General features: G+C 41.6%; 1 protein-coding gene across 7 annotated transcripts in view; it reads left to right on the top strand.

Annotated features, from left to right (window-relative positions):
* LOC121285020 (solute carrier family 35 member F5-like) overlaps positions 1 to 13,834 on the top strand; it is a 147,510-nt gene that overhangs the window by 94,251 nt on the left and 39,425 nt on the right. For all 7 annotated transcript variants that reach the window (XM_041201105.1, XM_041201100.1, XM_041201103.1 and 4 more), the window contains one exon: positions 5,373 to 5,477. In XM_041201105.1, the coding sequence (XP_041057039.1) occupies positions 5,373 to 5,477 (105 nt within the window). The remainder of the gene's footprint in view (positions 1 to 5,372; positions 5,478 to 13,834) is intronic.

Raw genomic sequence — 13,834 nt, 5'->3', positions numbered from 1 at the left:
TAAACCACCTCAGCTGGATGCAACTAAACCAAATTTATATGCTAATACATCAGAACTTATTCCCCAGCTAATCAAGGCATGATTGGCACTGTAATTGATTGTGTGATTTCATCATGAATATGCCAGAATATGATCAGCCCTCAACTTCAAATTAAGCTTGTGCTCACTGTTGATTGTAATCAGCTGTTGTGCCTTATTTTCTCCCGTGATCTGTGCTTCATCTCCTGATGCTTTTTCTGTTTTTATATATTGAATTTCTAGTTGTGTTTGTACTTTAATTTGTATGAATGTATGCCAATATATAGTTGGCTGAACAATACACAGCAACCTACTCTGAACTTCTATAAACAGACTGCTTATGCTTCTTAAATTTTCAGTAGAACACCTATATGCTGTGTGTTTTCAGTTTCCAGGGTATTCACTAACCATACTGCAACAATGCAATGAATTACTACAAATTTGAAGAGCACTGCTGCGATAAGTTTAGCTGAATATTAAAGTTAACTGTTCATGTGTTGATGGCCTGGATTACAGAATTGGGTGTTACTCCCTAAACTTTGATCTGCAGTGATGCTTTGCATGGATTTGAATTGCAGCAGCTGCATCCTCAAGGTGTTCCCCATGTCCATATCAGCACCTCATTGCTTAGTATTTGTCACATTTCTAACAACCTGGTTCTTCTTTCCTTAATGCCCACATGACAGCAAGGTGGGACACATCGTCAACCATCCTAGGATTGTGTGTTGCATCCCTAGGTAAGTTTCCAGGATCAGAAATGCCACCATTATACCAGGAGATTAAAGTTAATAGATATTAAAACATGGAATTTCTCCATGAGCCCAATGGATTCATGAGTCCAATGCTGTTGAAGGTCTTGTTCTGTCTCAATCACAAGTCCCCTTGTTGAGAATCATTGATTTCTGGTAGTCTTGTGCTAATCTGAGATGATATACTGCCTTCTCATGTATGCTTTGCTTTGGGCCTTGCTACCTTTGCGGGAAATCTAAAATAGACCTCTTAGTTATTCAACTTTTTAATTTGGTCAGATCAATTGCCAATTTATAGGTCATACCATAGATCAATCAACTAAAGAGAGAGTTCAAGTGTTGGAACTTGCGAATCTAGATTTCCTGTTTACCAACTTTATTGTTTTATTACCATTCTGTTGTTCTGGTTTACTACCCTGTTTTTGTTTTTCTGTGTAGTGTACATGATATCAGGGCTATTATGTAAAATTACTGTTTAAACATTGAAGATTATTTGCTTAAATGTGGTAGCAGTAGAAGAAGTTTTGATTTCATCAAAGCCATTGTAACAAAGTTTGAAATATTTGTAGAATCACCATTTGGAGATTATTCTCCATCTACTAATAATTCTGTTACAGTGTAAATATTTCCAAAATGGTTAGTAATAAACTAACCTGAGCAAGAAAATGTGGAAGTGGGTATATATTATTTAAAAACAAGAGCAAAAAGAAAATAAGGAAATCATGACCAGCGTAAGGAAAGCAAGGAAGTGGTATAGAGATTTTTTTTAAATAAAATGAATAGTGTGTAACTCTAATACGGGAACAAATTAATGCTATTACTGGAAATCTGAAATAAAAAAGAAAATACTGGAAATGCTCAGAAATGTGGCAGTATCTGTGCAGCGAGAAACAGTTAACATTTCAGGTCAGTGAACTTTCATCAGCATAATTCTACAAGTATATCAGTAAAATGAGAATTGTTAAGTGCTAGGTGGGACTTCCAAGAGGAGAGGAGAGGCTTATGAGTTAGTGGATAATAAATAGAAATTGGATGAATACCCAGAAAAGACTGGTTGGGAAGTTTGGCCTTTTGCAATTTCAATGTCTTGTGTTTAGTGCGTAGGATCTTGACAGCATTATGCAAACTAACAGCAATCTAAATCATATTTATTGAAATCTCAAAAGAATTTCTCTATCAGTGCACCTCTCAAGTCAATTAAAAATATTGGCCCGTAACTTCAACACTCTCCAGCTTCGGATTTGGGGGGGTACCCCAAAGGTGCATTGGGGAATCCCCCTGGGAGGTTCCCAGGTGAGGGATTGCACGGCAATTGTCCAGAAGTTTCTTTGGACAATTGCGCTACAGTGGGAATCATCCATAAATGCGGTTTAAATCGCAAACTTCAGATGGTACCGCCAGGGTTATACCAATAGTTACCCAGCAAAGTTAGAAGAATTAAAACCTCTTCTAACTTCTGAGTAACTATTGTAAAGACCCAGACGGACCTCATGGTACCACCCCCACTCCCAACCCCTGACACCCCTCGAACTCTGACACCACCCCCACCCCACCCTCGACCTCCAACATCCCCAGGGCCCTCCAACACCCCCAACCCCCGACATCCCCAACCCCAACTCCGTCGACCTCTAAAACCCCCACCCCGCCGACCTCTGACACTCCCCCACCCCACCGACCTCTGACACTACCCGACGCCCCCAACCTCCGACACCCCCTAACCCCCCTGACCTCTGCCATCCCCCGACCTTCAACCCCCGATCTCCAACACCCCCTAACCCCCACTCCCCAGACCTCCAATACTCCCCAACTGACCTCCGGACACCCCCACCCCACAAATCCTATGCACTTACCTTCTCCCTGGCCTGTCAATTTCCCTGACCCTTTAAACTTACCTACTTTACGATAGCAAGTGTCATAAAAAAAAGAGACGTGGCCTCCTTGAATATGCTGGAGCTGCACTTTGCTGGGGGCTGCGAGGAGTCTTTCGAGGTAGGCCCTAAGTAGCTCTGGCAAACGGAAGAGGCAGTGTACTTTTCAAGATAGCTAAGTAGGCATTTATTTCTTCTAATTCCTGCAGGCCAGCTCTTTCCGACGCCAGTCGGAGGTTATGGCCCAATCTTTATGTTTTAGCCCATCTTGTTCAAAAATTGCTGACACATTATCAGAGGGAATGACAGAAATTTCTCAGACTAAACATGTATATGAATTGAGTTACCATAAGCCACTGAAGTAACAAGATTAATGTCACACTGAATTGATTGCTGTTTTTGTAGATCCTTTAACTTAGCTCCCTTATACTATTATGCTTTCTGACACTCTCTGTCAGATCTTATTTTAGATAAGAGTTAGCACAAATTGTTTAATCAAAACTGTTCTGGAAATCCATAAGAATTACAATATAACTTTAAAGATTCATGATTCTAATTTTTACTAAGTCTTTAATGCATAGGTTTTTTAATATCAGTTGAATTGAAGCTGTCTTGTAAAATTTGTTAATTTTTAAGTTTTTTTTTAAGCAAAACCACTTGAGCTACATATTTGAACCTCAAATTTTAGATTAGGTAATTTTAAGTAGGTGAAATTGACTTAAAAATATTGGTTTAATATGTTACGTTTAAATAAGATGCATGAAATTTGGTTGTGCTCATTTGCTCAATACTTCCTCTTATGTGAATTTCTAAAATATATTTCCATGTAAACGAGCTGAAAGTAATGTTCAAATGAAATGTAAATAAGTTGTGCAAACAGAAAAATTAACTGCTTTCATTTCAAGTTTTACATAAGGTTCCGAAAGCTACTTTCCAGTATAAATTTCAGTAAATCGACATAATGTTCAGCTAACTGATAGCAGTACTTAACCATAGCTTGTCCTTTAACACCATTGCAGTATAGTGCTTATATATAGAACAATACCCATATTTAAAATATTGCACTGAATACCCTCCATATTCAGTTTTTTAAATATTTATTCTCAGCAATATATGCAAGACCATATTTATTTCCCCTCCTTATTTACTAAGAAGGAAATGATAAATGTTCTCCGTGAACTGTTGTATTCTTTGTGCTGATGACTTTACCACAATGATATCAATTAAGGACTTTCAGGTTGTTGACCCATCAAAGATGAAAGAAAAGCAATATCTGTCTAAATCAAGATGTAGTTTACCTCCAGGCGAGCTCAGAGCTAATGGTGTTACCACAACATGGCTGTTCTTCTACTTTTTGTGGTAGAGGTCATTGGGCTTGGGAAACACTATCAAAGTGATATTGGTGAACTGCTACAGAATATCTTGTAAATCATACATACAGCAACTATATTGTAATGATACTGGAAAGGAATATTGAGTATAGTGGCAGGAGAGCTGATCAGGCAAATTGCTTTGTTCTACATGGTGGCAAGCTGATTGGATGGTTGAGGTAATAACAAAATACAAGCGTTTTGTCACAGTTCTGACTTGAGCTTTATAAGTGGTGGAAAGGCTCACCTGTGTCATCCTGAAGGCTATAACAATCCTTTCTTTAACTCTTTCACAAAATGTGGGTGCTGCCAGCAAAGCCAGCATTTACTGTCTATGTCTTAATACCCTTGAGAAGGTAGTTGTTAGCCACCTCCATGAATATAGCTGAGTGACTTGCTAAGTCATTTTAGAGGGCAGTTAAGAGCTAACCACATTTCTGTGGATCAGGAATCACATATAGACCAAACCAGGTAAGGATGACAGATTTCCTTTCCGAAAGGACATCAGCAAACCAAATGGATTCTTATGACAATCAGTGGTTTTAAGATCACCAGTACTGATACTAGCCTTTTAATCCTTATCACTATCTACTATTTGCCAAGGTTTGTGTGATCTGCAAACTTTATAATGCTGCTCCCTATATTGTTTATGAAAATTATTTATTGAATAGAGGATTGGACCCAAAACGTATCCTTCGGGAACATCCCAGCAAAACATTTCCCAATCTCCAAAACATCCATTCACCACCATTCTTTACTTCCTGTCACTGAGCCATACTGTCATGTTCTATTTAAATTCATGGGCTTCAATCTTCTTAATAAGCCTCCCATGTGGCACATATTGATTACTTTCCAAAGAACCATATATACATCTCCTGCACCACTGTGATTAACCTGTTACCTCACCAAAATTAAGTGCTTTTCAGAGAAATTGGGTATGAAATTGGATGAGGGCAAAGGCACAAAATCAGTGGAAATGCATATGCCAACCATTATATGCTCCGTCTACTATTCAATTCTATTGAAGTCACTGGAGCTGACTGACCAGAGGAGCGAAATAACAGGCAACCTATATGATAACACCTGATTGTAGTTTGGGAATCTAGGAAAATTTGAATAGCCAATCAATTTTGTTCGGGGTGGTTCTCACATGTATGAAGGCCAAATATAAAACTGGCATTGGCAGTAGTTTGGGAACAGGGTGCCCACACAAACTGAGCATTAGTTGGAGACTGATCTTTGGTCATTTGACCTTTGTCGAAAACAAAAATATGTAAGGAGATCTCAAAGCTTAGAAAGAATGGAGACCCTCTTTAAAATTTTTTTTTCTAGTACTTCTACAGCCTAAACTTTTTATTTTATTGCAGGTTCATTATGGTCATTAACCGGAGCAGTGTTGTACGCCATCTACATAGTCATGATTAAAAGAAAAGTTGATCGAGAAGACAAGCTTGACATACCCATGTTTTTTGGTAAGTTTAACAGCCACACAGCATACTGTAATTTTTTTGAATGGTAAAACCAGCTATGGTTGCATGTTGTGTAATAACCACAGTTTATTCGTGCAAGGTTTTCCTATAGTACCATTTATCCACATCTATAATTATCTTCAGGTTAAAATAATGAGAACCTTAAAACTTCTGGGAGGGTTTGAATGATGTCTTTTTATTCAAAGTTCTGTTACATAAAATATATTAAGCTGTTCAAATGATTTCAACCTGATACTGTCAAACCTATCAACATTCTCTAATTTCAAGAGTAACCTGTATGTCTGAACAATCATCCATGCACTGGCATCTGCATGCAATGACACATGGAGTGAAATTTTACCAGCCCCCAGGTGGCACAAACTGAGTCAGGGGGTTCTGGTAAAACGCCAGGGAACTGCATCAAGATAGCTCCCCAATGCAGTTCTGCTGCTTGGGAAGTTTCCCAGTGGAGGGAAAGACAGAGGTTCAGCTGTCTGCCAAACGGTGATGGGCAGCCAAATTGAATGATTAATGGCCCAATTGAGGACAACATTCCCAGGCCACAGGCGTTTGCCAGTACTTCGTAAGGAGACCTCAAGCTGCGTGGAGGTGGCCCAAAGCTACCATTGCAGGGGTCTTCCCTCTGTCCTCCAAACCCTGCCTGCTAAGCCCACAAAAAAAAATTACCGAATACCCACCCTTCCAAGAGCACCTCAAATTCTCGTTCTTGCTACCTCAGCAGCAGCCACTGCTCTCAGTGGTGTTGCCGAGGATCCAGAACGGCCAGCCCTCTGATTGAGCTGGCAGCTTGGAAGGTCTGCCCGCCATCCTTAATTGACCACCTCCCCCATTATTTTTTATTCTTTCACAGGATGTAAGCATTGCTGGCTAAGCCAGCATTTATTGCCCATCTCTAATTGCCCTTGAGAAGGTGTTGGTGAGATGCCTTCTTGAACTGCTGCAGACAGTGTGGTGCAGGTATACCCACTGTGCTGTTAGGGATCGAGTTCCAGGACTTTGACCCAATGACAGTGAAGGAATGGCAATATATTTCCAAGTCAGGATGGTTAGTGACTTGGAGGGGAACTTGCAGGTGATGGTGTTCCCATGCATCTGCTGCCCTTGTCCTTCAAGCTGGTAGAGGTTACGAGTTTGGAAAATGCTGTTGAAGGAGCCTTGGTGAGTTGCTGCAGTGCATCTTGTAGATAGTGCACACAGCTGCCACTGTGTGTCATGGAGGGAGTGAATGTTTAAGGTGGTTGATGGGGTGCCAGTCAAGTGGGTTGCTTTGTCCTGAATGGTGTCAAGCTTCTTGAGTATTATTGGAACTGCAAATGGAGAGTATTCCATCACACTCCTGACTTGTGCCTTGCAGATTGGGGACAGGCTTTGGGATGTCAGGAGATGAGTTCTCACAGCAGAATTCCCAGCCTCTGACCTACTTTTGTAGCCACTGTATTTATATGGTTGGTCCAGCTCAGATTCTGGTCAGTGGTAGCCTGCCAGCTTTTAATTGCATCCTCCTGGCAATATCGCAGGGGAAGTCCCGCCTCCTGCCTGAGCATGCTGATTGCTCTAAAACCATCCCGGCAATGGGACCTCCACACTTCAGCAAAATCTCAACCGTACAACAATTGGAAGTATGAAATATTGACTTGCACACAGTTATATGAAAATTACAATGAGCTGGAAGGCCTATCTTTAGAATTAGTGTATTTTGAAATTTTTACTTGGGATTTGAACATTTTATAGTACATAATGCAAAATTTCATTTAGTCCTACTCGGCAATTACATTAATTACAATAAGAAACATTAATATCAAAGTCACATGCAGTGCCGAAGACTTGTGCTCCAAAACTACCTGTGCCTCTAGCCTAACTACAACACCAGCATCTAATCAACAAAGTGGAAAATTGCCTATATATACCAAAATGCAGGGCAAATCTAATTCGGCCAGTTGCCACCCTTCTAGTTTACTCCTGATGATCAGCAAAATGATGGAAGGGATCATTAACAGTACTATCAAACAACACTTGCTCACCAACAACCTGCTCGCTAATGCTCAGTTTGGTTTTCACCATGACCATCGGTTCCAGACCTCATTATTACAACTTCGATCTAAACATGAATAAAAGTTGAATTTCAAAAGTGAGGCAAGAATGACTTCCCTTTACATCAAGGCAGAACTGATGAAGTGTGGGATCGAGGAGTCCTGGTAACATTGAAATCAATGGGAATCAGGGAAAAGCTTTCCACTGGTTGGAATCATATCTGGCAAAAAGGAAGATGGTTATGATTGTGTGGCCAATCATCTCAACAGGAGTTCCTCTGGATTTACATAAACATTTTCAGCAACTTGATCAATTACAGTCCCGCCATCAAATGCTCAGAACTGGGGCTATTTCCTGATGATCGCAAAGTATCCACTTCAATTCATAACTCCTCAATTAATGGAGCAGCCCGTGCTTGCATGCAGAAAGACCTGGACAGCATATAGATTTAGCCCGATGAGTGGTAAATAACATTTATATCAAGTAATGACCATCTCCAACAAAACCCACACCCTGACATTGAGTGGCATCACCATCATCAAAACCACCATCATCTACAAGCTGGGAGTTGCTATTGACCAGAAACTTAACAGGAGCAGGCAATAAATATTGCGTTAGCAAGTAACTGGCCTCCTGACTCCCCAAAGCTCTCAACTGTCTGCAAGGCTCGAGCCAGCTGTGTAATGGAATACTTTCCACTTGCTTGGATGAGTACAACTCCAGTAACTCTCAAGAAGCTCAGCACCATCCAGGACAAAGCAGCCTGCTTGATTGTCACCCCATCCACCAGCTTAAACATTCACTTTCCCCACCATCATTCCGTCATGGCTGTAATGTGTACCATCTACAAGATACACTGCAACATCTCGCCAAGACTTCCTGACAGCATCTCCCAGTCCCACGATGAATGGGAACACTAGGGGAGGCGATGGTATAGTGGTATTGTCACTTGGCTAGTAATCCAGATATCCAGGGGTAATGCTCCAGGGACCCGGGTGAAATTTGAATTCAATAAAAGTCTGGAATTAAATAATGATGACCATGAAACCATTGTCAATTGTTGCAAAAACCCATCTGGTTCACTAATGTCCTTTATGGAAGGAAATCTGCCATCTTTACCTGGTCTGGCCTCCATGTTACTCCAGAAGTACAGCAATGTGGATGACTCTTAAATGCCTTCTGTTATTTCAAACCGCTAAAAAGTCTAAAAGGAATGAAACCAGATGGACTACCTGGCATCGACCTAGGCACCAGAAACAACAACAGCAAACTTGGCCCAGTCGACCCTGCAAAGTCCTCCTTATTAACATATGAGAGCTGGTGCCAAAATTGGGAGAGTTGTCTCACCGACTAGTCAAGCAACAGCCTGATATAGTCATACTGACAAAATCATACCTTAAAGATAATGTCCCAGACACTGCCATTACCATCCCTGGTAAGTCCTTTCCCACCGGCAGTATAGACCCAGCAGAGGTGGCGCACAGTGGTATACAGTCAGGAGAGAGTTGGCCTGGGAGCCCTGAACATTGAATTCAAACTCGAAGAAGTCTCAAGGCATCAGGTGAAACACGGACAAGGAAGCCTCCTGCTGATTACTGTGCACAGTCCCCCTCTGCTCACCCCCCACGTCCCTCCACCCCAGCTGATGAATCAGTACTGCTCCATCTATAACAGCACTTGGAGGAAAGAAGGGTGCAGAATGCACTCTGGGTGGGGCACTCAGTTGTCCATCACCAAGAGTAGCTCGGTAGCACCATTACAGACTGAGCTGGCCGAGCCCTAAAGGATACAGCTGCTAGACTGGGTGTGTGGGAAGTGGTGAGAAAACCAACAGGAGGAAAAACATACTTGACCTCATCCTCGCCAACCTGCCTGCCGCAGATACATCTGTCCATGACAGTATCGGTAGGAGTGACCACTGCACAGTCTTTGTGGAGACGAAGTCCTGCCTTAACATTGAGGATACCCTCCATTGTGTTGTGTGGCACTATCACCATGCTAAATGGGATAGATTTCGAAAAGACCGAGCAACTCAAGACTGGGCAGCCATGAGATGCTGTGGGCCATCAGCAGCAGAAAAATCACACTCAGACACAATCTGTAACCTCTTGGCTGGCATATCCCCCACTCTACCAATACCACCAAGCCAGGGATCAACCCTAGTTCAATGAAGACTGCAGGAGGGCATGCCAGGAGAAGCAGCAGGCATACCTATAAATAAGGTGTCAACCTTGTGAAGCGACAACACAGGACTACTTGCGTGCCAAACAGCATAAGCAGCAAGCGATAGAAAGAGCTAAGCAATTCCATAACTAAAGGATCAGTTCTAAGCTCTGCAGTCCTGTCATGAGGAGTTATGAATGGTGATGGACTATTAAGCAACTCACTGGAGGAGGAGGTTCCACAAATATTCTCAGTGATGGGGGAGCGCAGCTCATCAGTTCGAAAGATAAGGCTGAAGCATTTGCAACAATCTGCAGCCAGAAGTGCCAGTCAATGATCCATCTCAGCCTCCTCCAGAGGTCCTCAGCATCACAGATGCCCAGTCTTCAACTAATTCGATTAACTCCATGTGATAGCAAGAAACAGCTGAAGGCATTGGAAACTGCAAAGGCTCTGGGTCCTGACAATATTCTGGCAATGGTACTGAAGACTTGTGCTCCAGAACTTGCCACGCCCCTAGCCAAACTGTTCCAGTACAGCTACAACACTGGCAATTACCCAGCAATGTGGAAAATTGTCCAGGTATGTCCTATACCCAAAAAGCAGGACAAATCCACCCTGACTAATTGCCACCCCCTCGGTCTACTCACGATCATCAATAAAGTGATGCAAGAGCTCATCAACAGTGCTATCAAGCCGCATTTGTTTAGCAATAACCTGCTCACCGACGCTCAATTTGGGTTCCGCCAGGGCCACTCAGCCCCTGACCGCTTACATTCTCAGTTCAAAGATGGACAAAAGAGCTGAACTCCATAGGCGAGGTGAGAGTGACTGCCCTTGACATCAAGGCAGCATTTGACTGATTGTGGAATCAAGGAGCCCTAGCAAAACTGGAGTCAGTGGGAAACTGGAAGAAAAGTTTCCGCCGGTTGGAGTCATATTTAGCACAAAGAAAGATGGTTATGATTGTTGGAGGTCAATCACCTCAGTTCTAGGATGTCACTGTAGGAATTCCTCAGGGCAGTGTCCTCAGCCCAGCCATCTACAGCTGCTTTTTCAAGGACCTCCCTTCCATCATAAGGTCAGAAGTGGGTATGTTTGCTGATGATTGCACAATGTTCAGCACCATTCGCAACTCCTCAGATACTGAAGCAGTCCATGTCCAAACGCAGCAAGACCTGGACAATATCCAGGCTTGGGCTGAGAAGTGGCAAGTAACATTCACACCACACAATTGCTGGCAATGATCATCTCCAACAAGAGAGAATCTAACCATTGCCCCTTGACATCCAATTACATTACCATTGCTGAATCCCCCACTATCAACTTCCTGGGGGTTACCATTGAGCAGAAACAGAACTGGACTAGCCATATAAATACTGTGGCTACAAAAGCAGGTCAGAGGTTAGGAATCCTGCGGCAAGTAACTTGCCTCCTGGCTCCCCAAAACGTGTCCACCATCTACAAGGTACAAGTCAGGAGTGTGATGGAATACTCTCCATTTGCCTGGATGACTGCAGCTCCAACAACACTCAAGAAGCTTGACACCATCCAAGACAAAGCAATCCACTTGATTGGCAACACATTCACAAACATTCACTCCCTCCACCACTGACACCCAGTGGCAGAAGTGTGTACCATTTACAAGGTACCCTGCAGGAATTCACCAAGCTTCCTTAGGCAGCACCTTCCAAACCCACGACCACTACCATCAAGAAGAATGAGGGCAGCAGATACATGGGAACACCACCAGCTAGAATTTCCCCTCCAAGTCACTCACCATCCTGACTTGGAAATATATCACCGTTCCTTCACTGTCATTGGATCAAAATCCTGGAACTCCCTCCCTAATAGCACTGTTGGTGTACCTACACCACATGGACTGCAGCAGTTCAAGAAAGCAGCTCACCACCAGTTTCTCAAAGACGATTAATGATTGGCAATAAATGGTGGCCTAGCCAGCAGTGCCCACATCCCATGAATGAATTTTAAAAAACACACTGCGAGTTCCCCTCAAGTAGAATGCCATCTTGACTTTGAAATGTGTAGTTTTTTTTTCTTCTTTTCCAGTTCATAAGCCTGAAACTCCCGCCTTCACAGCACTGTCACATTAACTTCACCACTGGCCTGTAGAAGTTCAATAAGGTAGCTTGCCATCACCAACTTGAGAGCAGTTAGGGTGGAGAATGGACACAGGCTTTGGCAGAAATGCACACATCCTATTAATAAACTTAAAACAGTTTATTTTCAGTAGTTTAATTATATTTTAAAATTTTGCATGTATAATTGCAGGGATGCTTGATACACAGTCTGCTGTACTATTTATTACCACACAGACCAACACCCCTACTCCCTCAGCCACTGTTGAAGTATCTTGTCAAGTGAATTTGCACATGAGATAGAGCTTGTTAAATATATGTTCTTGTGGTTTTGGCACAGTCAATAATGATGTGTGTTGATCACTAATAATATGACCGGGTTAAATTTTGTCAGTTCCCCATTTGGATAGAAGGCAACCTTTTGGAACCAGTATTTAGTCAGTGAAGATTCAACCTGGGGAGGGTGCAAAGGAGAAAAATTAGGATTTAGATTTTTGGCATAAAATAATAAATAACATTTTGAATAAACAGGAAGTTAGAATTGGGAGTTAAATTAGTAAATGCAGAACAATGAAAAGCGAGGGAAAACTGGTAACATTCAAAGGATTATGAACCAATTAAATAAATGGATTAAAGGAACTGCAAACTCAATGTGGATTTTCCTCATTAATATGCATATTTGAGCAGGAAACACCAACAAAATTAAAGAATAGTTTTGGCTGTGATTATGACTTATTTTTGAATATAGTCAGTATAAATCAAGAATGCTAATCAAATACTGAGATACATTGAAGGCATTGATTAAGGAAAGATGATCTCACAATTAGTTATTTTTGTTCCACGCAGGTCCATTGAAAATGAATGGGTTAATAGCAGTATTAAAATTTATACCAGATGGAAAATTGAGGAAACAGCAGGAGCTAGAAAAGAGTTAAAAACAAAAAACTGCGGATGCTGGAAATCCGAAACAAAAACGGAATTACCTGGAAAAACTCAGCAGGTCTGGCAGCATTGGAGCAGGTTTTCCGATGCTGCCAGACCTGCTGAGTTTTTCCAGGTAATTCTGTTTTTGTTGTGCTAGAAAAGAGTTGTTGGGAGTTCTGGCTCCAAACAATGGTTGTAATGTAGGATAGAGTATAAATCAGGAAATTAGAGATGCATGTAGTAATGGTAATATAACAATCATGGGGGCCTTTAATTTTCATATAGACTGGGCAAATCAAATTGCAGTAATAATGTGGAAGTAATGGAATTAATTATTTTCTAGATCAGTATGTTGAGGAACCAAGTTAGGAACCGGCTATTTTAGATCTGCTGTTGCACATTGAAACAGGTTAATGAATAAATAATTAAAGGACCCTCCCCTTGGGAAGAGTGGACATAGTATGATAGAATTTTGCATTGAGTTTGAAAGCGATTTAGTTAAGTTTGAAATTAGTGCCTGAAATCTAAAGAAGCAAGCTGTGTAGGTATGATAGCTAAGTTAGCTAAGGTGGATTGGAAAACTGCATTAAAACATGAGATTGTGCAAAAGCATTGATAGCATTTTTAGTACATAATTTTCAACATTTATCAATTCCTTTAAGGCACAAAAACCCCACACACAAAGTGGCCCAACTGTGCCAACATGATCTATGGATGTTGCTGACAAAGCTAGCATTTGTTGCCCATCCCTAATGCCCTTGAACAGTGTGGTTTACTCAGTCTTCAAAGTGAAGTTAAGAGTCAACCACATTACTGTGGATCTAGAGTCTCATGTAGGCCAGACCAGGTAAGGATGGCAGAACATTAGTGAACCAGATGAGTTTTTACGACAATCGATGAGTCATGATCACCATTATTGAGACTAGCTTTATATTCCAGATTTTATTAATTGAATTTAAATTCCATCCATGTCCCCAGAACATTATCCTGGGCCTCTGGATTACTAGTCCTGTGAAATTACCACTACGCCACTGTCTTCCCCCTTATTGTATTCGCAATAAGTGTAGTAAACCTGAGGATTTTAGAATTCAACAAAGGAGCAGCAGGAAATTGATAGGAAAG

The sequence above is a fragment of the Carcharodon carcharias genome, chromosome 12 (genome assembly GCF_017639515.1).
Source record: "Carcharodon carcharias isolate sCarCar2 chromosome 12, sCarCar2.pri, whole genome shotgun sequence".
NCBI lineage: Eukaryota > Metazoa > Chordata > Chondrichthyes > Lamniformes > Lamnidae > Carcharodon > Carcharodon carcharias.
Note: the sequence above shows the minus strand (reverse complement) of the source record. Positions and strands in the feature narration are given on the sequence as shown.